At 44.8% G+C, this 23,224-nt stretch overlaps 4 protein-coding genes across 8 annotated transcripts; 2 read left to right on the top strand and 2 right to left on the bottom strand.

Moving 5' to 3' along the window:
* Positions 1-281: 281 nt before the first annotated feature.
* Positions 282-18,458, bottom strand: SHPK (sedoheptulokinase). 5 transcript variants are annotated; one of them, XM_080383625.1, is made up of 8 exons: positions 9,516-9,630; positions 8,936-9,018; positions 7,554-7,695; positions 4,572-4,755; positions 3,187-3,339; positions 1,900-2,075; positions 1,573-1,773; positions 282-705 (listed from the first exon to the last, which is right to left on the bottom strand). In XM_080383625.1, the coding sequence occupies exons 3-8, from the start codon at positions 7,690-7,692 to the stop codon at positions 311-313; spliced, it is 1,248 nt and encodes a 415-aa protein (XP_080239751.1). In that variant the 5' UTR covers positions 7,693-7,695; positions 8,936-9,018; positions 9,516-9,630; the 3' UTR covers positions 282-310. The 5 variants fall into 5 exon arrangements, with proteins under 5 accessions (XP_080239751.1, XP_080239750.1, XP_080239752.1 ...); XM_080383624.1 differs by lacking the exons at positions 8,936-9,018; positions 9,516-9,630 and adding an exon at positions 18,323-18,458; XM_080383626.1 differs by lacking the exon at positions 8,936-9,018 and having other exon boundaries at positions 9,516-9,634.
* On the top strand, positions 9,516-17,803 carry CTNS (cystinosin, lysosomal cystine transporter). Its single transcript, XM_080384182.1, has 11 exons — positions 9,516-9,660; positions 10,090-10,163; positions 11,256-11,334; positions 12,957-13,041; positions 13,134-13,237; positions 14,245-14,376; positions 15,102-15,201; positions 15,304-15,423; positions 16,223-16,393; positions 16,604-16,721; positions 17,083-17,803. Exons 2-11 carry the CDS (start codon positions 10,106-10,108, stop codon positions 17,211-17,213), a joined length of 1,098 nt encoding a protein of 365 aa, XP_080240308.1. The 5' UTR covers positions 9,516-9,660; positions 10,090-10,105; the 3' UTR covers positions 17,214-17,803.
* On the bottom strand, positions 18,433-22,248 carry TAX1BP3 (Tax1 binding protein 3). The gene is made up of 4 exons (XM_080384612.1): positions 22,082-22,248; positions 20,634-20,753; positions 20,228-20,305; positions 18,433-20,005 (listed from the first exon to the last, which is right to left on the bottom strand). Exons 1-4 carry the CDS (start codon positions 22,118-22,120, stop codon positions 19,868-19,870), a joined length of 375 nt encoding a protein of 124 aa, XP_080240738.1. The 5' UTR covers positions 22,121-22,248; the 3' UTR covers positions 18,433-19,867.
* A 44-nt stretch (positions 22,249-22,292) lies between these two features.
* Positions 22,293-23,219, top strand: EMC6 (ER membrane protein complex subunit 6). Its single transcript, XM_080384636.1, has 2 exons — positions 22,293-22,459; positions 22,650-23,219. Exon 2 carries the CDS (start codon positions 22,692-22,694, stop codon positions 23,022-23,024), a length of 333 nt encoding a protein of 110 aa, XP_080240762.1. The 5' UTR covers positions 22,293-22,459; positions 22,650-22,691; the 3' UTR covers positions 23,025-23,219.
* The last annotated feature ends 5 nt before the right edge of the window (positions 23,220-23,224 follow it).

The following is a 23,224-nucleotide window of genomic DNA, read 5'->3' as shown; positions in this document are numbered from 1 at the left end:
TGAGACTTGCATGAAGTATCATTTTATGCAGAAAGTTAATGGATCTTTCCTAGTCACTCAGTCAAATTTAATGTGGTAATTACTTCTCATTTCACAAATGAGAATGACAGAGCAACAAAATGCGTACACCCAGAAGCAGACATTAAATGCAAGTTGTTGGTTGGTTGGTTTTTTTCCACTGTAGTGAGTGAGATTGCATGTTGAATATAACTCCACAAAAAGTGAAAGAAGTGAAAGGAAATACTGTACAGCCAGTGGAAAAAAAAAAAAAAAAAAAAAGGTGACTTTCAGGCCATTCCAGACAATGACTTTATTTTCTGTGGAACATCACCATGGCAGCCCCCACAGCAGCATCAACATCCTTCCCATAAACCACAGGGAATGGAAAAATCCTTTCCACTTCCTGCCTCAGCACTTCATTCCTGGCAAGGGCACTCCCGCTCCCCAGAATCCTCCTTACTCCTGTCTCCATCAGGCACTGCACAGGTAACATGGAACAGAGGTTTTCAATGATGCCACGGCACACAGCCCTAGTGATGTGACCCAGGGAGAGGTCAGAGAAAGCAATATTGGTCACTGATGCCAACCGCTCTGGAACGTGTCTCTCTCCGAATATGGTTGGGTGGACTGAGAGTTTGCTGTCATTTTGGGCCAAGGCTGCTTTGATTATCTTCATATAGATGGCAGACTTCTCAACCTGAAATCCTGCAGATGGGAAATAGCATGTTACTAATCTGAAGGGATCTCATGTGTTTTACATGTGGAGACTTAACATGGACAGTGATCCACCTGTTCAGCAAAACACTGAGTACTTTTTTCCATGTCCCAAAGGTAATTTTTTTTCGAGGATTATGAACCACAGCTCTCCCATTCAAGTGTACCTAGAATCTGTGATACTAGAAATCTTTTCCTGATTACAGAAACTGCCCTTCCTGATTAATACAGCTATTCCTCTTTGCTGGTACTGTGCTAACAACAACAATACAATATCTTTAAAGGCACTAATAGCAGACTTCATCTTCAGTGGCTGGATTGCACGTGAATACAAAGTCCACTTCAATTACTCACTGAAAGAACAATTTCAGAGCTTATTTCTATACTGCAAACCCTGAGAGATTATTAAAAAAACTGGGAAGACAACGTTTAAAGTGGTTACAAGGTATTACATGAATTTGAGTCTTAAAATCCATTAGAGTGCTGCAAAACATGCCGCAAAAGGTAATGGATCCAATCAAGGGACTCTGTGGACTGCAGTCATACAAAATTAGAGGCTGTCCTCAAATTTGCTGACCTTTCCTTTTGAAAAAGAACTTGCAAAAAAAATTCTTTTGTGTTCTTGAAACCCAAAACCTAGAGGCAATGTGTATGTGGAGTCCAAGCATGACTGTCCCAGCATGTTCATAAGCCTCAGCACGAAATTCCAGAGATGTAGGAAGCATGACCCAAGAGTTACATCCTTGTTCCCTATACAGCATGACAAAACAGCTCCAGGCTTGCTCCTTTGCCTTAGTTTCCTTTTACCTTGCTGATCAACCTCAATTTTAAGCTTAAGCTATCTTTGGAATAGCTTACCTAGCTCTTCTGTCCACCGTGCCACCATGTCCACAAATGTTGCTAGCACATTGCCTCCATTAAGTGATGCTGCCACAGCCAAGTAGTCACCATTGAAGTAGGGAAAATAAGTAACAGCTGAGGAAGGATCTGGTGTCTCTGGAGGCTGGAATCCCGGGGGCATTGAGATAGTCAGCTGAGCAGAGGTACTGATATTAAGAACTAGAACACAACAGGAAAAAAGAAGGGGGGGGTGGGGGGGTGGGGGGGTGGAAATCAGCGTTTAACTAGGCTACTCTGAAAGAGGAAAATGAGAAAACCGAATAAAAGATACCAAAATAATCATACCTGCATCAGTCCTCTCAGTCAGACAGGAATAAACAGAGCACTGGAAGTCTCCCAGAGCAATTCCTACTTTGGCTCCTCTGGGTATTCCGTGCCACGCACAGATTGTCCTGCCTGCAATACTGCCAGGGTCTCCCACCTCTGGGAGCAAGTGAACAGGAAAGCCGGATTTTTTCAGTCTGCAATCAGAACAATTTTATTGCAGGAAAGCAGTATGGGAATGAGTGGCATGACTACAAAGACCTCTTTGAAGTCACAGATGAACCTGGCCACACATTTGTGGCTGCTGGATTTATGGATGCTTTCACCTATTTAGAAAGCTTTGTCTTGGACAGGGGCAGCATTCCAGTTCAATGGGCTGGGTCAACTACAGCAGTCTAGAAGAATAAATAGCTTTCCTTTATATGCAATCTGATTACCTGAGATTATCCAGGAGTACATGTTTAGCAAGTTTAACCTATTGATGTCATACAGACAAGCAGTTCCAGGGTAAAAAGAAAATCACGAAATCACCAAAAAAATGCAACTTCTAAGTGTCAAAGAACTTTAAGCTGTCATGCAGTTAGTGGTTCAAAACCAAATCACAAAGAGTTAAGTCCAACAAGCTCCTTACACCATCAACTGCAAGATACACTACATTGCTACAGCAACAACACCATATTAGTAAAAGTTCAGTGGGCCAGATACAAGTTTCAGTCACTCTTTCATACCTTCATGAGCACATCTTTTCACCTTGGGGTCCTAACCTAAACCCTGAAATATATACATAAGGCCTTAGCACTCAGGCCTGAAAGAGCAAATCATTGAAATAAGTAAATAAATAAACTGATTCCTTGTAAGACTTCCTGTAGCCTAATAACTCTTAGGTATTATCACAAGTAAGTCTCAGTATTTATGAAGAAGCTCAGCTGAAAGAACTAAAGAGTAGTAACTGTCTTTTACCAGCACAGTGGGAATACCTTGGCTGTAGCATGCACTTATCCATCCCATGCCACCACAGAAAGGGAGAGAACAGTTTGGTATACAAGGCCACACTGACAAGCTTCTCAGCTCTGCTGTCTTAGGTGTTTCTAAAAATACTGTGTCGTATTTTATATAATTTAAACACATATACCTTACAAACCAGAGCAAACTCTCAATAGTTTTCAGTACAGGCCACACCACAATTGATTAGGAGTAATTTCAATCACTTTTTTATCTGTATCACATCCATACTTAGGGCCCAAAGAAGTGGTGACATTGCCTGACACAAGCAATGCACAAAACCCACTGAATGACCTTAGCACTTACATGTCAGTATTCCAGCTTTTGTTTCTAGAATTAAAATATCCCCAGCTGGCAGCATTCTGGATGGACATGAGTGGCTTCTTCAGGTCACACAACATGGCAACCACATAGTCATGGATAGTGCCAGCTGCATCATAAGACTTCAGAAAATCTGGGCTTTTAAACAAAACATTTAAAAAACAAAAACAATGAGGGATGCATTAAGGCAGTGGCAGCAAGATTACTTTCATTGCTAGAGGGAACTTCAGATACATGTGGCCCCATCTGAAAATGAAACAGCCATCTCAGTAACCAACCTGCATTTTGTTGGTTTGGTTTTTTAAATGGAATTTGTTTTCCAAGCTGTTACCACAGCAGCAACGCTTCTCTCCTGCTGGATGATGCAGAGACAGCGGCTTTAAGGAGTGAGTTGTCTAGGTTCAAAACCACACCATTGCAAAAGTTACCAGGAAGGTAGTAATTGTTTGCACAAAAAAAAATTCCTCTTTGTTGATCCTGGACCATTTGGAAAAAATAGGTAAATTCCTGCAGTTGCTCTATGATCCACAAATTACATGAATGGAAATGTACCAAATGGTGAAACAAAACAGGAACAAAACAAAGCAGCTAGACTCATGAGTTATACAGCTCTAAAGCAAGATCATGCCATGCTCCATATATTTGCTGGACACGCTAGATCCTGGTTTCTTCTTCCAGCCTAAGTTTTCCCCCATTTATTGAACCTGAACTCACTGCAGAGGAAGACACTGGCCTTTTGAGAAGCACAGCATATGCAGATGAAACTGAAGAGCAAATCTTGCTGATGCCAAGTCATAAGTAAAAAAAATCATATCCTTTGCAAACATGCCACAACAAAGCACACCATTTGTAACACCTCATAAGGATCTCAGTGTCTAAGGAAGGAAGGAAGGAAGGAACTGAAATTAATTTAGGGACTATTTGTTTTAGCATCTGGCAGCAACCAGACAAAGCAATGCTGTTACTGTTTTAGGCATGTTTGTGCTTTTGACAATCTGCACAAGGCAAAGTTATAGTGTTCAAACCGCATTAGCAGAGCTCCTCGGAGTGGCAGGATGGTCTAGAATTATTCTGTGATACTTTAAGGCTTCTGTTACTATATGGTCAAAAACTTTTCTTTTTGTTAAAAAGATCTGTAATATTTTTATGAGGTCAGAGACTCTTGTGTGCTCAGTTGCATAAAGTTTATATTGAATACTGCCATTTTAAATATCCTTTGACTGCTTAATACTATGATTACAGAGAAACGCAGCCCCTCAGCCTGTAGTGGCATTAACACGCTACAGGAATACTAAGTGTCACATAAATTCAAGATGAGAAACTGCCAATGAAACAGCTTGATACAGAAGCCCTTTTGAGAAATGATGTACCTTTTCTTTAAATACCAGTAGACTGTGGCACATCCAAATCCTGTAGCCAAGCTGATATGTGACTGTGGCAGAGGAAGAGAAGAGAGGAAGGTGGGACTGCAGCGGCCGTCTTGCCAAGTAATCAGATGACTGACCTCCTCCGGCTCAAAGGTAGGGCCTGTACTACACTCTGTCCACTTGCAACCTGTAACACAGAGTATCCAAGAAGTCCAGTGACTCCCTGCAGTGTAGTCTGCCTGCCATTCTTCATTTCTGGTCACTCTTGATAATTTATCAAATAAATTGGAAAAAGAACAGAAACTGAGCCAGTAGTTATTGTAATCAAATTAGTCATAGTTTTCAGCTCTAGATAACATCGTAATGCCAGTCACCCTTTGCTAAAACAAAGAATAGTATCCAAGGCCCTCATTCTCTATAAGCACTCCTAGTGCCTAGAGGAAGAAGCAACTTGCACCAGCAGATATTAATGATACAACTTAAATAACAGGTGACCCACAAAAACAAACAAACCAAAACAAAAATCCATTGCACTTTGCTATGGGAAGTAAAGAGCTTATATAACGGGGATCTGCCACATCATGAGCCAGAGAATGCTGCATTAGTAACAAACTGCCTATGATGGATAGAACAGTTTCACCTTTTGAGCCAAAGCAACAAGAACCCCAGATCTGTATGTATTAAGCAATGGACTGCAAAATACTAAACAGTATCCCTCCCCTGTGTTACACAACAAAGCTTCAAAGGTGGAATAGGGTTTCATTCAGTTTTCAGTTTTTCCAGTCCAGCACGTTCCTTTCAAACAAACACTACACCTTTGATAAAACCTTTGCATTCTTTCAGGTGAAGGTCTCAGCTAAATTATGGCAATTTCTCAGAGCTGCTCAGAGCCTTCTCAGCAATGCCCGCTATTGCTCTGGCTCAGTGCTCTACTTCCTGCCCTGACACGCTCACCACAAGCATCCTGCAAGGCAGCATACAGTCCCATCAGAGCAGCAAACTAAGCAAAGACTGAGCTCAAGCACTGGCATGTGATGTTTGCTAGCATGCTTCATGGCACAGCTTCAGCCTCTGATGACAACTGCTCTCCCAGGTGATGCCTGGCCACAACGTGGGGACAGGCCAGGCCAGGCCACACACTGTTTCCAGCTGGCTCTGTAACTGAGGCAACATTTCAGTTTTTAGCAGGGGATAGAGCAGTTTCAACTATGCTGTGCCACTTGGACTACAGGTCAGAGAAGAGACCCGTCTGCTTAACTGACTAGCACAAATATAGCTAAGAGAGTCTTTCTTGGGCTGGATACAGGGATTTGAACTTACACAGCAAAAAGCAGCTGTGAAAGCTGCAAAGTACTATACGAAACATTCAAAGCAAACACATACTTTTTCTTGTTCCCTTAATTCCCTGTTCTATCAAGTCTGTTTAAACTGAATTTCCAATTGGTTTGCTTTTCTAGTTTTAAATGGATTCTAAGAAATATTACTAACCATAAATCTAACCCTAAAGGATGCTATTAAAAATGTAATTTGTGTCCCAAAGTGCACGGATTCACTTAGTCTACTCAAAACAAATGAGAGCGAACACCCTCTTTCACTTGACAGAAATGAAACAAAAGTGGCATGTGGCTTTAGGAAATAAAATATTAACCAATATGACATAAGAATCTATGTCTACCATGAACCCATAAGGCTTTGTTATGCAGCCCTTGGGACAGCTGGAAAGCAAACAACAGCTCCTTCAGTCCATCAGCCTTTGGATTTCTTTCTTTCTAATCATTTTAGTATTTAATGTAAAATCACAGCCAGTAATGAATAGCATAGTGTCTCTTAAAGCAATTAAGACTCTGACAACTTTTGACAGGCAGTGACTAGCACTTTTGGGAAATCTACTCTGTGGTTTACAATAAATCTTTGCTTCATCTGCATAACTCCTATTATTATAAGACTTGCATAATTGCTCAGATGTGCGCATCATAAGGTAAAAAGAAAGAAGACACGGATCACATTCTGAAAGCCTTAGACTCCAGCAGGTTTAAAAGATGTTAGCCAAGAAGATCATCCATCCCTATCTCACAGGGCTGGCAATCCAAGGCCTGAATTTTTCAGACATCCTCACTGTCACAAAGATTATTTGACTTATTTACACAATCAAGCCCCATGTGACTACGTCACTGCAGTTGATTTTGTTTCTGAGGTCTTGACCCTTCATTCTACCAGCAGCAGAGCATCCAGAATCATGACCATAATCCTTTTTCTGCTCTTACTAACAGAAGTATAAACAGCAAGATGAATGCAACATGACAGTCTGACTCAGCAGAAAAAAAATTCCTTGAGATTTTTGGATGGGGTGGAGGGGGAGAAGCAAGGCCTGAAAACACCTTTTATTGAACTTCAGTCTTCCTCCTACTGTACCTTCAAAACAGCATTTCAAAATAGCATGGCAATATTCACTTTTGGATAGCTACTGCTATGCACATTCTAACATAAACTTTAAGCATAACTTATTTTTCAAGGCATATACAACACTGCTAATTCTGCTACTGCAGGTTCATTAGAAGGTATTGAGATACTGGACAATAGCTAGTTCATTGTTTTATGAGGTGAGTAAGATTCACCCCCACACCCCCACAAATCATTCACATGATGCAGAAGTGTTTTCAACTGGCTGCAGATAGCAGATGATAGACAAACAATTAACAAGCCACAAATAGGTTATTCTTCCTTCGTATTAATAACTGTGCTGACTCTGCTGGGATCTCATTAGACTAAACTCTTTAACTAATGTGTGTAAGCAATATCGTTAACTATAGTCAGTAGCTGAAATTCCAATAATTAAAGCAAAATTCCCACAGAAGAGCTGTTATTTCTGTTTAATAGAAGACCAAAAATGAACATGCAGCACTTTCCTACAGATCATTTCAGTGTTAAAATTTTATTTTCTGCATTGTAATACTCTGAAAAGGAATGCCAAAGCATTAATGTTACCTTTATCTTTTTTCCAAAATAGTATCCCATGCATTTGTCCTGAAACACCAATGTGACTGACTCTTTGAAGTTGCTGCTGAGGTAGAGCAGCAAGGCATTCATTCAATGCTCTTACTATTCTCCAGACATTCTGCTCCATTCCCTGCAATCATAAAGCATTATTCTGAGGATAAAACCATTAGGATTCACTCAGGCTATTTATTAAACAAGGCTACTCTAGTCAGAAGTGAAGGACAGAATTCATTTAGCTTAATAGCATGTATTACAATAGCATTCACTACTAAATTGGGGAAAAAAAAGCAAAAAACCCCCACAAAACCACAAAAACTAGAAACCAATACCAGCAAGCTTAAATGAAATAACAGCCTCCTAAACTTAGGGCCAAATAATTCTTAATTTCCTAAGCTACCATACTCAGCTATAACATTTTTAAAAAATTCCATTATCACTCACTACATGCTTTCTTTAGTCCACCTTACATACTGCTTTTCTTTTGCCTCACGAAGAGGATTATCTGTGTGTTCTGACTGGCGCGCAGTCTCCCTTACAGCTGCCTAAAGCTCCTCTGTATCTACTCAGTGCTGGTTTTGATGATGCTGATACTTGGTTTCTGCATAGTCTATTCCTTGAACTACTCAACAAACTAATATACTTGGCAAAACGGTGCCACAAGAGAAGTTGCATTCCAGCTTTCACACTTTCAAAGATTCAGATTACTTTGTGACAGACCCATATGAAGACTACAAGCAAAAGTATTCTAATACAGTCTACATATAGATGTGAACTAGTCTGTGTATCTTTTGGCTGCATAAACGTGACAGTAGGGAGGCCTGTTTGGTATCTTTGATCAGAAATTAGCCCCTAGACTAACTACAATACTAGGCCAGAGGAATGTTTATACATATTTTTTTATGATTCTGATGCATACTTTCTTACATTGACCAACACAATGGATGTAAAGATCTTTAACAGGACTACATGTTTCCGATTATTTCCATGGGGAATTCCTGGTTATGATTCCATCTCTCATTGAAGCGCAAAATACCCTTCCAGTTGGCAAGTGGTTGCTGCTTCCTGACTAGCAGTGTCAAAGACAAGGTGATGATTAATGGGAGAACAGTTTTAGATTGCCTTATGCAACTTTTCAAAACCTGGGTCCTTCTTTAATCAAGCAGCTCTACTCTACTTTCTCAAACAGTAAACAGAGCACTTTACTTTCCCCTTCAGATATCCAGACACCCACAGCAACCACCTGTCAAGCTAGGCACAAAAACAATCCAGGAAAGCCACTGAAGTCTGCATAATGTAGCAAAACAACCTGGCCACTACAAGGCAAGGCCAGCATTCTGAAATTGCCAGCAGTGCTGTCTGCCAGCCCTTACCTGCAGTCCAGCTTCCAGGCTACTGGTGTGTGCCTGCGTCTCCCTGGAGCAGCTCTCTGCCACCACCTGCCCTTGCTCTGCCCCTGTCAACAGGGCTGCCTTAACCGACGTTGTGCCCAGGTCTATGCCAAGCACACAAGTGGGCGCTGGCCTGCCTGCCGCCTCGCTGGCCGCCATTGCCACGGCGAGAGGGGATGGCCTTCACCTTCCCCACCACACACGGGTCTCTCTACACGGTGACCAGACCAACAACCAACAACCCACGCCGCTCCTTGCTGACTTTAAGAGGGCACCTGCCCCAAAAGTTGAGTGCCGAAGGCACAAGCAGTGGGAGCTCCCACCCCAGCAGCACCCAGAGGCTGGGCTCGGAGAGCGGCCTGGACTTTGCCCTCCCCTCAGCAGTACCCAGCCACTACCCCTCCAACTTCAGCGTAACAAACTGTCCCTTCCCCAGCGACATGCGCAGCTTTAAATGAAACTTCAACAAACAACTGAAGCAACAAGCCATCCCGCCCCTCACAGCTCTCCCTCCCCATAGCCTGGGCGGCACCAGCGCAACACCCAACCCGCTCTGCCGCACCCAAGATGGCACCCGAGGGCGGCCGCAGCGGCGCCACACGCGCGGTGGGCGCTGGGCGGGGAGTCGATAGGCGGCCGCCTCACGTGAGAAGCTGAAAAGGGAAGAGCCGGGGCTGAGCGGGACGAAGCTGCGGTGCTAGAAGGAGGTAGGCGCTCTCTACTCAGCGGTTTTTTTCCCCCCTCAGTATTAGCGCATCGTAAGACGTGGGATGGCCGCACGCCACCGTGCCTCCTGAGGGAAGCGTGGCGGGAACTGCAAGTCCCAGCGTGCACCGCGCCGCCCCAGCCCCCCCACCCCTGGCGGCGCGGGGGCTGCTGAGATTTGTAGTCCCGCATGTGTGAGGAGAGGGGTCCCGCGGGGGCGGGAGAAGCCGTGAGGTAAAAATGGCCCCGGGGAGGCCTGGGCAGGCAGAGGGACTGAAAGACTAGTGCTGTCTCAGTGGTGCTGAGGGTCCCTCAGCTGGGAAGGGGCTGTGGTGCTGTGGTGGGAGGGAGCTGCCCACTGAGGGGATGGGCTGGTGCCCCCTCAGAACGTGTGGGCCCTAAGCAAGGCCTTCTCCCTGCTTCTTCTGCAGCTTTTCCACCAGGAGGATGCAATACTTGCTCCACGCTCTGCTGTACCTCTCGCTTGTGCTACTGGGGCCTGGTGGTGAGTGTTTGGTCATCCCAGCTCGGGCCCACAGGGCTGGTGGGGGGCCAGGTCCAGACCAGTAAGACCAGTAAAAGTTGGAAGAGAGCTGTGCTGCAGCATCCCCATGACGCCTGTCTGGAGAGACCCATGCCATGCTTCCCATCAGCTCTTTCACTGTTACCTTTGACTTGCTCTGCTCATACACGGGCAGTGCTCTGCTGAGGCACCACTGTGATGGAGGACTCGCCTCATGCTCTGAACTTGCCTCTGCAGAAGCAGATTAAATACTGTCTGTGGTACAGTCACTGATTAGCTAGGGAGCTCTCCTGCACTGAACTTCTTAAGAACACTGTAGTAAGAAATGCATCCAGGGCAGCCTGTTTATCTCTCCACTTATGGTCTTATTTTTATATAGTAATTTGTTCTTCCTTGTCTCTTGTGTCCTTTAAACATGCAGTGAATAAAATAGACTTGGATCCAAATGTCAAAATTGTTGACAGGTGACCAGCTTATGGTTTTGATACCGGTTTAGTGGCGCTTGGAATCTTGGCCTCTCTTAAAGCGTGATGTGGTACAATATAGTTGGATTGTTGTAAAGTGTACCCGTTAACAGCAATATTGCAGAGCACTATAGTAAGGTCCTAGTGATTACTGAAGTGTTAAGATAGATGTTCAAGAGAATGTACGCTTACTGTGTACCTAGTTTGAACATGTGGCCCAAGAAGCAATTTTAAACTAAATCTTGGACATTTATGACTCCTAAGTTCCTAGGATCACATTGAGAAACAATTAGTGGATCTTTGAAGTGTCCTATAGCATTCCTTTGGCATGAACTTTTGTTGCACTGGAAGTACTTAAAAATAGCTTCCTTGTAACGTGTGGTTATTTACTTCTCCTTTTTTAAGTTGTTTAGTCTCCTTGAAACAAGCTGTACTCCCTTTGGTGTTTATCATGTGTACTGGTTTTGTTAATCTGACACTGCAGGTACCAATGGACAAAATGGCTATATCACAAAAGAAAGTAGGTAGTTCTGAAGGAGCTATTCATCATTCGTACTAATTGAGACTTGTGTGGGTTTTTTTGTTTGGTTGTGTTTTTCCCTGCCCCCAGATGGACTCACTGTATTGTCTGTCCCAGAAGTGGTTTCATTAGAAAGTGGAAGTTCAACCAACGTCACTATCTCTCTCAGGTAAAATCATAGAATCATCTAGGTTTGAAAAGAGCTTAAGGTCAAGTTCAATGTAAACCTAACGCTGCCAAGTCCACCACTAAGCCTAAATCAATCAAAAGTGCTTTTCCAAGACAATAAAAGGAGTGCACAATTTATGAAATTCCAGTGAAGGACAAACTCACTCATATGCCAATTTACCCGTAACCCATACCCCAAATCACAGATATCTTCCCACTGGAGAAGAAACAAATCATTAGGTTTTGTAAGATGATATAACTTGATTAAAAGCAGACACCATACACACCCCCACGCCCCAGTTTTATCACTTCAGTCCTGGCTCTCTACATATTTTTTTTCTGTCTTCTTTCTGCATTTGTAATTAAGGCAGGTGCTTGCATCTTTATTTTCTCTTTGGAACAGAGGATGAGCAGGTGGATAGAACTTGGCTATATACCAAGACTTTCCTGCAGACTCAGTTAACTGTTCATACAGAGTGAGTCTCGTGGGTGTGACCGGCCACTTCTAGACCATTACATTGCTTAGTACTAGTCTGGACCAAGATAGTGCAGCATTCTCACAGACAGCCTTATATGGCTGGCCTCTGACAATATCTCATGCCATTTGTATGGGAAGCTGAGCAGGAAAAGGGGCTTCATGCTGTCTGCTCTGTAATTAGCTTACCGAACTGCCTTCCATACGTGAACATAAAGTTCCTCAATTTCTAAAAATTGATGCTTAAGAGAAACTTGCATATCCTAGAAGGATCACCAAAAAAACTTTACCAAGCAAACAGAACTTTGCATTGCTAGCAAAGAAATGCAGCTACTCCAGAGCGGAGGCTGATGCGCCTTAGTCTCATTGTTTAATACAGTGCACTGTTTACCCATAGTTTTGTTTTGTCAGCCTCTTCCCAGGAAAAGATTGTTAAACACGTGCACCCCTCCCCTTTGGGGTCTCAAAGTTTGTGTAAAGGAAACAGTCAGATGAAAATGTAAGAATTGTGATAAAGAGGAAAATAGCAAAACATGGCTGCAACAGTCTAGAAGTTTTATTTTTGTTTGCGAAGAAAGATGTGGTACTGTAATCTCGTTCATGGACAAGTACAGGCATTTGAACCTTATGATATTTTAAGTACTGCTATGCAATTAAGCCTCCTGGACAAGTGGTCAGTGGAGTTCTCTGGGAAAGCTGTGCAGGACTGTGTCACTTGGTGGTTTTTTATTTGAGGGTTGTTGGGTTTTTTTGTTTTTGTCTTACTGCACTGCTATGATTTCTGCCCTTCATCACCCCAAGTACATGTCCATCATTTCTGCCCCTCTTTACCAGCAAAGGGTGAACAAGCACAGTGATAGGATTCTGGCAGCAGTAACTTTGATTTGCTACTTGTATGGAGAAGAGGGAGGTAAAATGTGGCCATGTAACTGTCTAGTGCCCATCACTAGTTCAAATGAAAGAAATAGTACAATGCTAACATACTTTGGTGCTGGTGTTCCTCTGAGTACTAGGTAGGTACTGTGGTGTATGGACTGTTTGTTATGTTTGCAACAGCTGTGCGGATTTAGCAGATACTGTCCCACAGCCCTGAAGCAATTTTTCTGAACTCAGGCACCGGTCTAACTTGTTCTTTTCTGCCTTTACAGGGCTCCATTAAATGAAACACTGGTGATAACTCTTAATATTACACACTCATCAAAACATAGCACCATTGTTGAACTACCTGATGAAGTAAGTGACAGAACAGACTTCTGACCTTATGCAAAAGCTTCCCGCTAGTATGATGCAACTCTCCTCTTTCTTCTTTCCACTTTGCCTTGCAGATACAATTGCCTGCAGGTCACACTAAAGCAGACTTCCAAGTGAAAGCAGATGATGTTGGACAAGTAACAGTTTATCTTTATACCATTAATTCCAACTTAACTGGGTGAGAAACTGGTTTTTAGTTCCACTTACTGTCCTACAGCTTTTTAAACTTTGGGGTAACTATTCCCTCCTTATAATTAAATAGTTAATGGGGCATGGATGGTATGTAGTTGAGAAGATGCGGTAACCCTCCAGCAATCCCCACGGTATTCAGGTAAATACAGGGTATGTGAAGCAGAGTGATAGTCTTGGTATCTTAGATTTTATTACTAGATGACTGAGTTCTCATGGCTCCTTAGTCTGGTTTTAGTAACCCCTCCTGAAAGTATCAAAACTACATGCCAGCTTTTCTGATCCAGGAAACATTTGGTTGGAATTATCCAGTGGGATACTCTTCTTGTTGTGCTGAACTTGTTCTGGAGTGCTAATAGCCTGATGCAGCTGTGTGCCCACATGAATACCATGAGAAACAGGTGTTTTGCTTTCTGGTTAGGGGAGCCCTCTTTTCACAGATGCCAGTCCTCCCTAAGAGGAAAACAGCCTAGCAAGGTGGAGAAAGCTGGATTGGATTTGCTTGTTGCCTAGATGCTACTCAAAAACAAGAGTATCCTGTTGCACTTCCTCATTTTACTTCTGCTTTTAAGACACACACACAAAAGCAAATGCAGAGGTGCTAAGCACATGAAATGCTCAACAGGACAGGCATGATTGTGAGGTTTTGCTGGCAGAGCGTGGCAAGTGGAACTGCTCTTGCATAACAGACCTCGTGCTAAGACAGTGGAAGCCATAAGCACAAGATGACCTTTTTTTAAATTTCTGTGGTAAAGGAATGGAAAGAAAGAGTGAAGCAAGAAGGAAGGTGTAGGTTGAGAGTAGGAGTAGGAGATGTCCTGAACATAACAAGGACACTAAAGAAAAGGGGAGCAACTCAACTGAAACCAACTGTGAACCTTTATTGTCTTATCTCAACACCTGGACTCTGTTTTCTCTCAAAGCCAAACAAGGCAAAATCTCCTGGAAAAAGTGTGAACAGACAAATTAACTAATTCTGTTTGCATTAACCATTAGACCTAGGATTCAATTTCAAGTGATTCATAGCATCATAGTGAGATACGCCGATGAGGTGATTGGCTGGATCTATTTCCTCGCCTGGTCTATCTCCTTTTATCCTCAAGTCTTTGAGAACTGGCGACGAAAAAGGTAAAGAGACTTAAGATGTGTTTGCAAGTCACTTACTGTGAGTTGTGTTCCTAGCTTCGGTTATATCTGTCTGGGTCATTGTGAATTACATGTAGAAAGACTGGGGAAAAAAGCAGGGCAAAGAGGGGGCCTGAATAAATACAGCCCCAGTGAGCATGCAGGTCAACAAAAACTAAGTGCATCCTGTAGACACCTAATCCTAAGGTCCTAATTTGTGAAAAGGAGACCTCCCCATTCCCATTGGTGCCATGTCACAAATCATCTGGCTGAGCCAATTGTAATGACCCCCTTTCAAAGGTTACTGACCCTGTGAACTGTTTATCAGCCAGCTCCTCTTAAACTAAGTGACTCTAAATAGAAACATTATTATATATGAAAACTAAAGCATTTGTTCTGTCAAAGATGTACTACTCCTGCTCTGAATTCAGGCTGGAATGGTTTTATCAGACTAGCTGAGCTCCTAGAGGGCTGAAGTTAAACAGCAGGGACACAACCTTGTCAGCAAGAGCTGTTGTGAGTACCAGTGCATGGCATATGAGGGATATCTCACCTTGCTTCCTCCTAAACTCACAGCAGCATCATGTTGTTACAAAGCCTGCAGCTTTCACTTGCATCAAAAATTGCTTATAAATCAGTACATTCTACGGTCAAGGTGTCCCTGGAGCTGCCTGTAATGCTCTGATACATATTTCTCTTTTTTTTTTCCCCCCTCACCCCTTCTCTAGTGTTGTTGGACTAAGCTTTGACTTTATAGCATTAAACCTTACCGGCTTTATAGCATACAGTGTGTTTAATATTGGACTCTTTTGGATTCCCTTGATTAAGGTGAGTGTGATTATCTCCTAATACTTGCGGGGTGGGGGAGATGTGTGTATCTATGGAAAGGAGTCAAGGCATTTGGCTGGTTTTGGTTTCTCTTACATTTAGGAGGAATTCTTAGTCAGTTATCCCAGTGGGGTGAACCCTGTCGCTATCAATGATGTTTTCTTCAGTCTCCATGCATTAGCTCTAACTCTCCTCACCATAATTCAGTGCTGCATCTACGAGGTAAGTCTCAGTGCTGGGCTGATCTGCCAGCTCTGGCCGAGCTCCCTCTGCCGGGCTCCTCACCACTCACTGCCCACTCCTTGGGCTCCAAAGTCCCTCTTCATTGCACTTTTCACTGGCCTTTCAAGAAGTCAGGCTTCACAGTCCTGCTGCCTTTATCTTTCCTGAACCAGTAGCAAGTCCAGTAAGCTTAGCTGCTTCAGCCTCGTGGGTGTTCTGAGCTTAAAAGTAAACTCCTTGCAGACTCAAAATAACTAAGGCAAACAGCCAAGTTCATAAAGTTCCCAGACAGATCTCCAGGCAGGACATAGATCACAACTCTACACAGTAGAAGTGTTAGTAGGTGCTTTGCTGTTTCCTCACTACTTGAAGCATTCTTCAAGCTAGGACAGGACCTTAGTGATTCCCTGCCATTCAAACTTCTAGCTTTTTTCCACTTTTCTTAAAACAGCTGCAAAGGCCCTTTTATAATCCCCATTCATTTTCAGACTGATTGCTATAGTCAGGTAGGTCTTTGTTTAACTCTCATTGTTATAGTCAGGTGGGTCTCTGTTTAATTGCCATTGTAAAATCCTCTGATCTGAACAGCCAATTTTCTCTACATAATAACTTACTTTCTTGGGGTGCTTCCTTTGGTGACGCTAAACCTAAAACTTTAACAGCCCATCTTTTCTAGCAAAGAATTAGAAGGCAACCATGAATCTTTAACCATAATAGCATTAGCATATTCCATATCTTAAAGTGTGTCTGGAGATGTATGACCTAGGCCAGTCTAAGTGTATCTGCATTTCTGTTTCAGAGAGCAAGTCAGAAAGTATCCAAAGTTGTTGTTGGACTACTGGCACTTGCATGGATCTTCACATTTACAACACTGTTTCTTGCTGCAGCTGAGGAAATGACATGGCTACAGTTCTTGTTCTGCTTCTCTTACATTAAGTTAGCAGTCACACTGATAAAATATTTTCCACAGGTAAATCTGAACTTTTATGCTTCTACACTATACTCCTGTCACCCTAAGCCTGCAGTGTATGCTCTTGAAAGCCTGCCTAGACTAAACCAGCAATGATTTATGAAGTCTTTCAGTGACAAAACCAGCATAGTTAACATTTAAGAAGCGTTCTGTATAGTCTCAGAAATGCTCATACCTGATACACTGACTGACAACTTGTTACACTCGCAGGCATACATGAATTTCCGTCGGAAGAGTACTGAGGGATGGAGTGTTGGAAGTGTATTACTAGACTTCACTGGTGGAAGCTTCAGCCTTCTCCAGATGTTTTTGCAGTCATACAACAATGGTAAGGCTGGAATTGAGGTGCTGGGGCCTTTCTTAATGGGGTGGGAAAACCCTGCTACAAAGCAGATATGAACTAGTAGGTTATCTTGGGAGAATGATCTTTGTGCTGTAACATGGGTAGCTCTTCTTATACAAAGAATAAAGAATCTGTATTCCTTGAAGATAGAAAATGAAACAGCTATTCTGAAGAAATCACAGAAAGTTATTAATTAGCTTTGCATAAGATGTCAGTCAGTCTTAAGGTGTGCCTAAGTGGTCCATAATAAACAAACTTCTCCAATATGTATGGTATGACCTGGCAGTCTTGAGACAGGACTACACTTGAGGAGTTAGCCTTAACTCTCTAATTTTGTGTTTGACAGATCAGTGGAAGTTAATCTTTGGAGATCCCACCAAGTTCGGCCTGGGTGTCTTCTCCATTCTCTTTGATATTGTTTTTATGGTCCAGCACTACTGCCTTTATAAGAGACAAGGATATGAACCTTGTGAATAACATCACTCGAAGACAAAAACTTTAAATTGAACTTGCCCTTAACCCTGTCTGAGGGCTTTCAAGACACCTGCTGCCCGTTACTAGAAATACTGATTCTGATCTCCGTTTATACTTTGATCCTCTCTGGTAGGGAATACAAGCTGTTGCCTTGCCACATTGCCAGATGCCTTAAAGGACAGCGGGCTGTCTAGCCACCACTGGCAAATGGAAGACTCATGCCTCTTGAAGCTGCAAAGACAGCTTAGTGTGAGCTGTCTAAGAAACATGTGATTCTTTTTCCGTTAACAACAGGAAAGAGAAAGACCAGACTGATCTCTTTCTCACTAGAAGTAACTACGAAGAGCAGAGTTCTGGCTTCCAGAAATCTGAGATTGTGTTTAAGCAACCACATAATATCTTAATGTAATGACAAGACCGGCTGTGGATCTAAGTGCTGCTGCTGACTCCTCACAAACAGATCACAGTACAACACTGCTCAGGTTGGCTGTTAACCCCTTTTTTTATGTACCACTACAGCTGTTGGTAGCAAATACCCAAATATTAGAACATGAACTCTATTAAAAAAATACTGAGAAGCAGCAGAAACTGTATTCTTATTTCACTGAACGCTCTTTCAAAGACAAGTACCCAGATTTATCTGAATACTTCTAGTACACTGACTTCATTTTGCTCAGTTCTACTGACATGCCTTGAATTCTAAATGGTGGATGGTAAAGTTTACAGACTTATTGAAGAGATTTCAGAATTATCAAAGAGATTTCAGACTTAAAAAAATCTCTTTAAGTGGATCACATTAACAGCTTCATGATTAAAGTTGGAACATACATTTTTGTTCCTGGGCAACTTTAACTACATGTGATACATTCTAGGTAGAGAACAAGTTCTTGAGTTACTTGAAGGTAAGCATTATACCCTTTAAAAGAACTAGAAGGGAATCCATACATGTACTTGAAGAATATTTGAATGCTCAAAAGCCAGTATGTCTTACTAGGTGTCAACCCAAGGAAAACTAGAACCCCTGCCCCCCGCACCCCTGACTAGAGACCACATGAGGTTTGACAGCTCACTAACACTGCAAACACCCACCAGTATAATCAGACATGACTAACCTGAGACTCCATTGTATTGATGTAGGCCACAATCCACTTAAAGCCAGAAAAAAGGTCTCAACTGGAGGCATTCACATGATGTGGTCTTCTTAAATGTAAGGAGAAACAGCTCAGGAAATCCAACTGTTTTATTGTGTGTAAAAATCAAGTGAAATAGCAGTACAAATAGCAGTGTATCTTTATAGTAACAAAAATAACTTCAACTTGAAAGCCTTAAAATTTACCACTGAATTCTTAACTTACAAAATTCAAAAGCAGTATTGTAGTAATTCCATAATATAAAAATTGTAAATAAGCATCTGCTGGTGTGTACAGAACAGTCTGAGATGCATTAATCACAACATACGTACATGGCACAGCAGTAATGTACTGAATAAGTTAGTCTGCCACCTCCTCATGTTCTATTTACAACAGCTTACCTGAAGACCGTTTAAGGAAAGTATAGCTTTGTATAAATCAACTGAAGGGGATTAAGAACTCCAGTTTTTGGATAACTGTAAAGCTAACTGGTTAAAAAGCCACTAGGATGCTAGATAATTAACTTAGTGTTGCATCAAAAATCTTAAATCCTGCGGCATGTTGATTTAAACAACTTAGTATGTTACCAGAAGTTTAAATTTGGTCAAGAGGCACTTTTGCAAATTACTGGCATATTCATCTCTTCCATCCAATAATCAGTGATTTAAGCAAAGTCTTCTATAAGACAGACCAAAATCCACCCTTCCCATTTAAAGTCTCAAAGTGGAATGAAGAACTGAAGACTCTACAGCTACGAGCCGCTTTCTTGCCAAGTTCAACAACAGTGTTTTCTTTCCTATTCCATATTCGCTTCATTTAAACTTGATTCATTTGTCGTTACAAATTACTTGGGAACAAGGAGAATTAAGGTTTTACTCTGAACTATAGTGTCTATGAACTTTTAGTGTACTTCACAGGCATTAATCTAACTTGTGTTGTAGTTGTTTCTTGTCCAAAGAGGCTACTTTTGCACACAGGGAATCTTTGTAGTAACACATAATGCCCCAAACCCTTCAGCATACTGCGTCTAGCTAGCACACAACGTGGGATTAGTACAGTGCTCCTCCCCACAGCAGCATGCAACTCTAATTCTAGCATTTGCTAGAGTGGGAAGACAGGACAGCTCATTTCTAAAAGCTTCAGCCCAGCAAACCCTATATCCTCCATAGCAGTAACCACATTTCCTCTTAAAATAGGAAGCTTTTGTGCTGCAAAAGAATCCTGTCAAAGTTAAGGCTTTTCCAGTTGCTTTCTTAAATAAGTAGGGTTTGTCCTGCCCTCCTGAAAGCCCTGACTACAATAAAGTCTTACCATGTACCTGCAGGGAAGACTTTAGAGAGGCACTCTGCTGAGGGGACTAGATTTTACTACTGCCAGTTACACCAGAGGAAGGAAAAAAAAAAAGTGTTTACCACAGTTAGGAACATGCACTCCTTCCAGACCACCTGCTCCATCTAGTATTTGCTTCCTTGCTTGATAACGGTCTATATATCTCCCTCCCCAACCCTTCCCCAACTTGGTGATAGATTAGGACATCATGGATTGTTGCACAGCCTTCTGCAGAGATTGCCGGGTCACCAGCAACCGTACCACTTCTTCATTCCTTTTTGTCAGCCTCTTCCTAGCTTGGTCATGGGTCACCATTGTCATATCCCAGCCGTTCACCTAGGAAAGAAATATTAAATGAGGCAGGTGCATGGACTCACAGGTGTGCTATAACTGTTCCATCAGCATCAGGTAGTAGACATGCTTATGCCACAGCTCAGTTTATTTGTAAGCCGTGCAGACTATCCTGGGAAATATCCAGAAGACAGTATTTCTGCCAGCAGAAACTCCCACAGTGTGCACCTAGTACTACATTAGTATTTGCCTTATCTTGGTGTTTACCTGCATGATTTTGTCTCCAATCTGCAGTCCTGCAACTTCTGCTGGGCCTCCTTCCGTCACCCTCGTGACATAGATACCCTGGGGAAAAAAATACTACGTGTTCATTGACTACATTCAGGAGCACTGAATACTCAAGGGCCATTCTGCTGACAACACAAAAATACTTTGCAGTATATTGCAGGTTTCTAGTTAAAAACAGGTTTGTGCAATGTCGGAAAGTAGAAAAGGCGGACAGCTAACTTCAAACAAACTCAGTCTGCAAATGATAACGTGGCAACAGAATAACTTTAGTAGCAAACTGTGTGAGAGGACAGAAGAGATGCAAGTGAGTCGAGCTTGCTGGCTGAGCTGGATATGCCCAGGCTTTTACAGAGGGGGCTGCTAGAGAAAACAACGAGTGTCTGACCTTGTCGGTCTTGTCTTCAGAGAAAGGGTTCTGAGTTGGATCCTGATCAATGCCGCCTCCGATGCTGAATCCCAGAATCAAATTGTCACCTTGTCGAAGCTTGTGTATTTCAATTCTTTGCTGAAAAGAAAAAAAAGATAAGACAGCTCAGTATTGTCATCACTGGAATACATCTCAAGTGTGTTTCAGGCACAGATACTTAAGAGTCAGTTTGTTTTTCAGAGGTACTGTATACCTGTGCTACTACAGGTAGTAGCGCCTACTACAGCAGGCTGCATCACAGCTTGCTAAGCTTATGTATTCATAAGCAGTGAGCTCTCAAAGCGCTTGGCAGCACACAGCAATCACACGGCACTCGCTGCCAGTCACATGCGACCTCGGTGTTGACAGCAGTTGGCTCTGAGCTGTTCTCAGCCCCACCACGGGCCAGCAGGGCAGGAGTGGCATACTCAGGGTATGGCCAAGCTCCTCAGCTACTCACTGCTTAACTGCTTGCCCCGAGATACAAGGGGAAGACACTAGAACCAGTGCAGGTCTCTTAAATCATGAGTCATGTCTTAATAACTAGCAGTCACTCACAGCTAGACTCATCTTGCTCTTACCTGCGTGCCTTGTTCCTGCCCAGCCCTATCAGCAGGAATAACCTATTATTAGGGTGGTTCTTTTCCAAGATAACTTATCAACACTTCCATAATCCAGAGGCAGGTTCCCTGCTGTCTGGTGAACACAGGCACCTGACAAACGCTGTGCATTACCTAAGCGTTGTACAAACGCCAGCTTGTGCAATTCTTGTGCCAAGACCAAAAGCCACGGTCTTGGCTGAAACAGCCACCTGACCCTGAAGGTTCGTCAGGCTGATGGAGCGGGTGTCCCTGCTCACTGCAGGGCCTGGACCAGGTGACCTTCCCAGTCCCTTCCAGCCCAAACCATTCCACGGTTCTCTTCGCACCGCACCCCCCCACCCGGCTCCTCGGGGCTGCCCCTCTGACACCCGAGCGCGGCTGGGCTCCGGCTCGCACCGCCCAGAGTGCCGGTACCGTCGGCACTGAGCCGGGGGATGACACAAGAGGCTTCTGCTGGCGCCGCTCCTTGATCAAAGCCACGGCTGCGCTGGCACAGCCCCGCTTCCCGGGGAGGGCGGCGGCCCGGGGCCAGCCGCGGGCAACCCGCGCGTCCCGCCAGGCTCCGCCGGCCGCCACCGGCCCCTTCTCATCCCCGGCAGAGCGCGGCCAGGCAGGGCCCTGGGCCGAGGCCCGTGCCCTCACACCGGCGGTGCTGCCGCTCCGGGCGCGGCTCGGTGCCGTTAGCCGGGCGGGCCGGGCTCGCCCCAGGCACTGACAGCCCCCGCCGCAGGAACTGTCGTCTCCACAGCCCGCGCCCCTCCTCCGCTCCGCTCCTCCCGCCGACAGCCCCAGCCCCGGCCGGCAGCTCCCGCGGCCCCATCTCACCACCACGGCGGTGACCGGCTGCCCCGGCACGTACGACATGGCCCCGCCACCGCTACCGCCGCCCGAACAAAAGCGCCTCGCCCGGCCCCGCCCCTCGCCGCCGCCAGCCAATCAGGTGCCGCCTCGCCCGCGGCGGAAGGCGCGAGCGCCGGAAGCCAGGCCGCTTTCCCGGCGGCCCCCGCGCCAAGATGCCTGACAGGAGCTTCCGGTGGGGAGGCGCGAGGCGCGGCGGCGGCGGTAGGTTGGGCCCGGCGGGGCGGAGCGGCGGTCCCGGCTCCTGCGGCGGCCCGCGGTGACGGGCGGTGCGCGGTGTCCCTTGGCAGGGTGCGAGGCGTGACGGGAGTGCCCGGCGGAGCGGCGCGCCGCCGTGGATGAGAGGTAGGTACGGGCCCAGGCCGGGGGGGGCGGCCGAGCGGGCGGGCGGGCGCGGCCGGGGGGCTCCCGGCGTGGCTGAGGCGGCGGGCGGGGGCGGCGAGCCCAGCTCCCCGGAGGTGGCAGCGCCTGGGCGCGGGGCAGCGCCCGGCCAGCCCGCACCCCGCCCGCGCAGCCCGTGTCTCCTTCCCCCCAGCCCGGCCGGCAGCGAGGCGGCGCCGCAGCCCGGCCGGCAGCCATGGCCGCCGTGGTGGCCAAGCGCGAGGGGCCGCAGTTCATCAGCGAGGCGGCGGTGCGGGGGAACGCCGCCATCCTGGACTACTGCAGGACGTCGGTCTCGGCCCTGTCGGGCGCCACGGCGGGGATCCTCGGCCTGACGGGCCTTCACGGCTTCATCTTCTACTTCCTGGCATCCGTCCTCCTCTCCGTGCTCCTGGTGCTGAAAGCCGGCCGGCGGTGGAACAAGTACTTTAAATCCCGACGGCCGCTTTTCACGGGGGGGCTTATAGGGGGGCTCTTCACCTACGTCCTGTTCTGGACTTTCCTGTACGGCATGGTTCACGTCTACTAAACTAACCAGGAGCCACGTTAGCTGCAGCGGTTTTTAACGAAGCAGGAGGACTGTTGCCAAGTTACCTACACAGCTAGGCCAGCTCACCTTTTACACTGTTGTTCATCGCTTGTATTGTTAATACTGTCAGTAAATTATGTCCAAGTACAAATGAATCGGTAGTACTGTTCTAATTAAATTGAATGTGAAGCACCACTTGG

This window comes from Falco punctatus, assembly GCF_963210335.1.
Source record: "Falco punctatus genome assembly, chromosome: 1".
Taxonomy (NCBI): domain Eukaryota; kingdom Metazoa; phylum Chordata; class Aves; order Falconiformes; family Falconidae; genus Falco; species Falco punctatus.
This window is presented reverse-complemented; position numbering and strand designations above follow the sequence as displayed.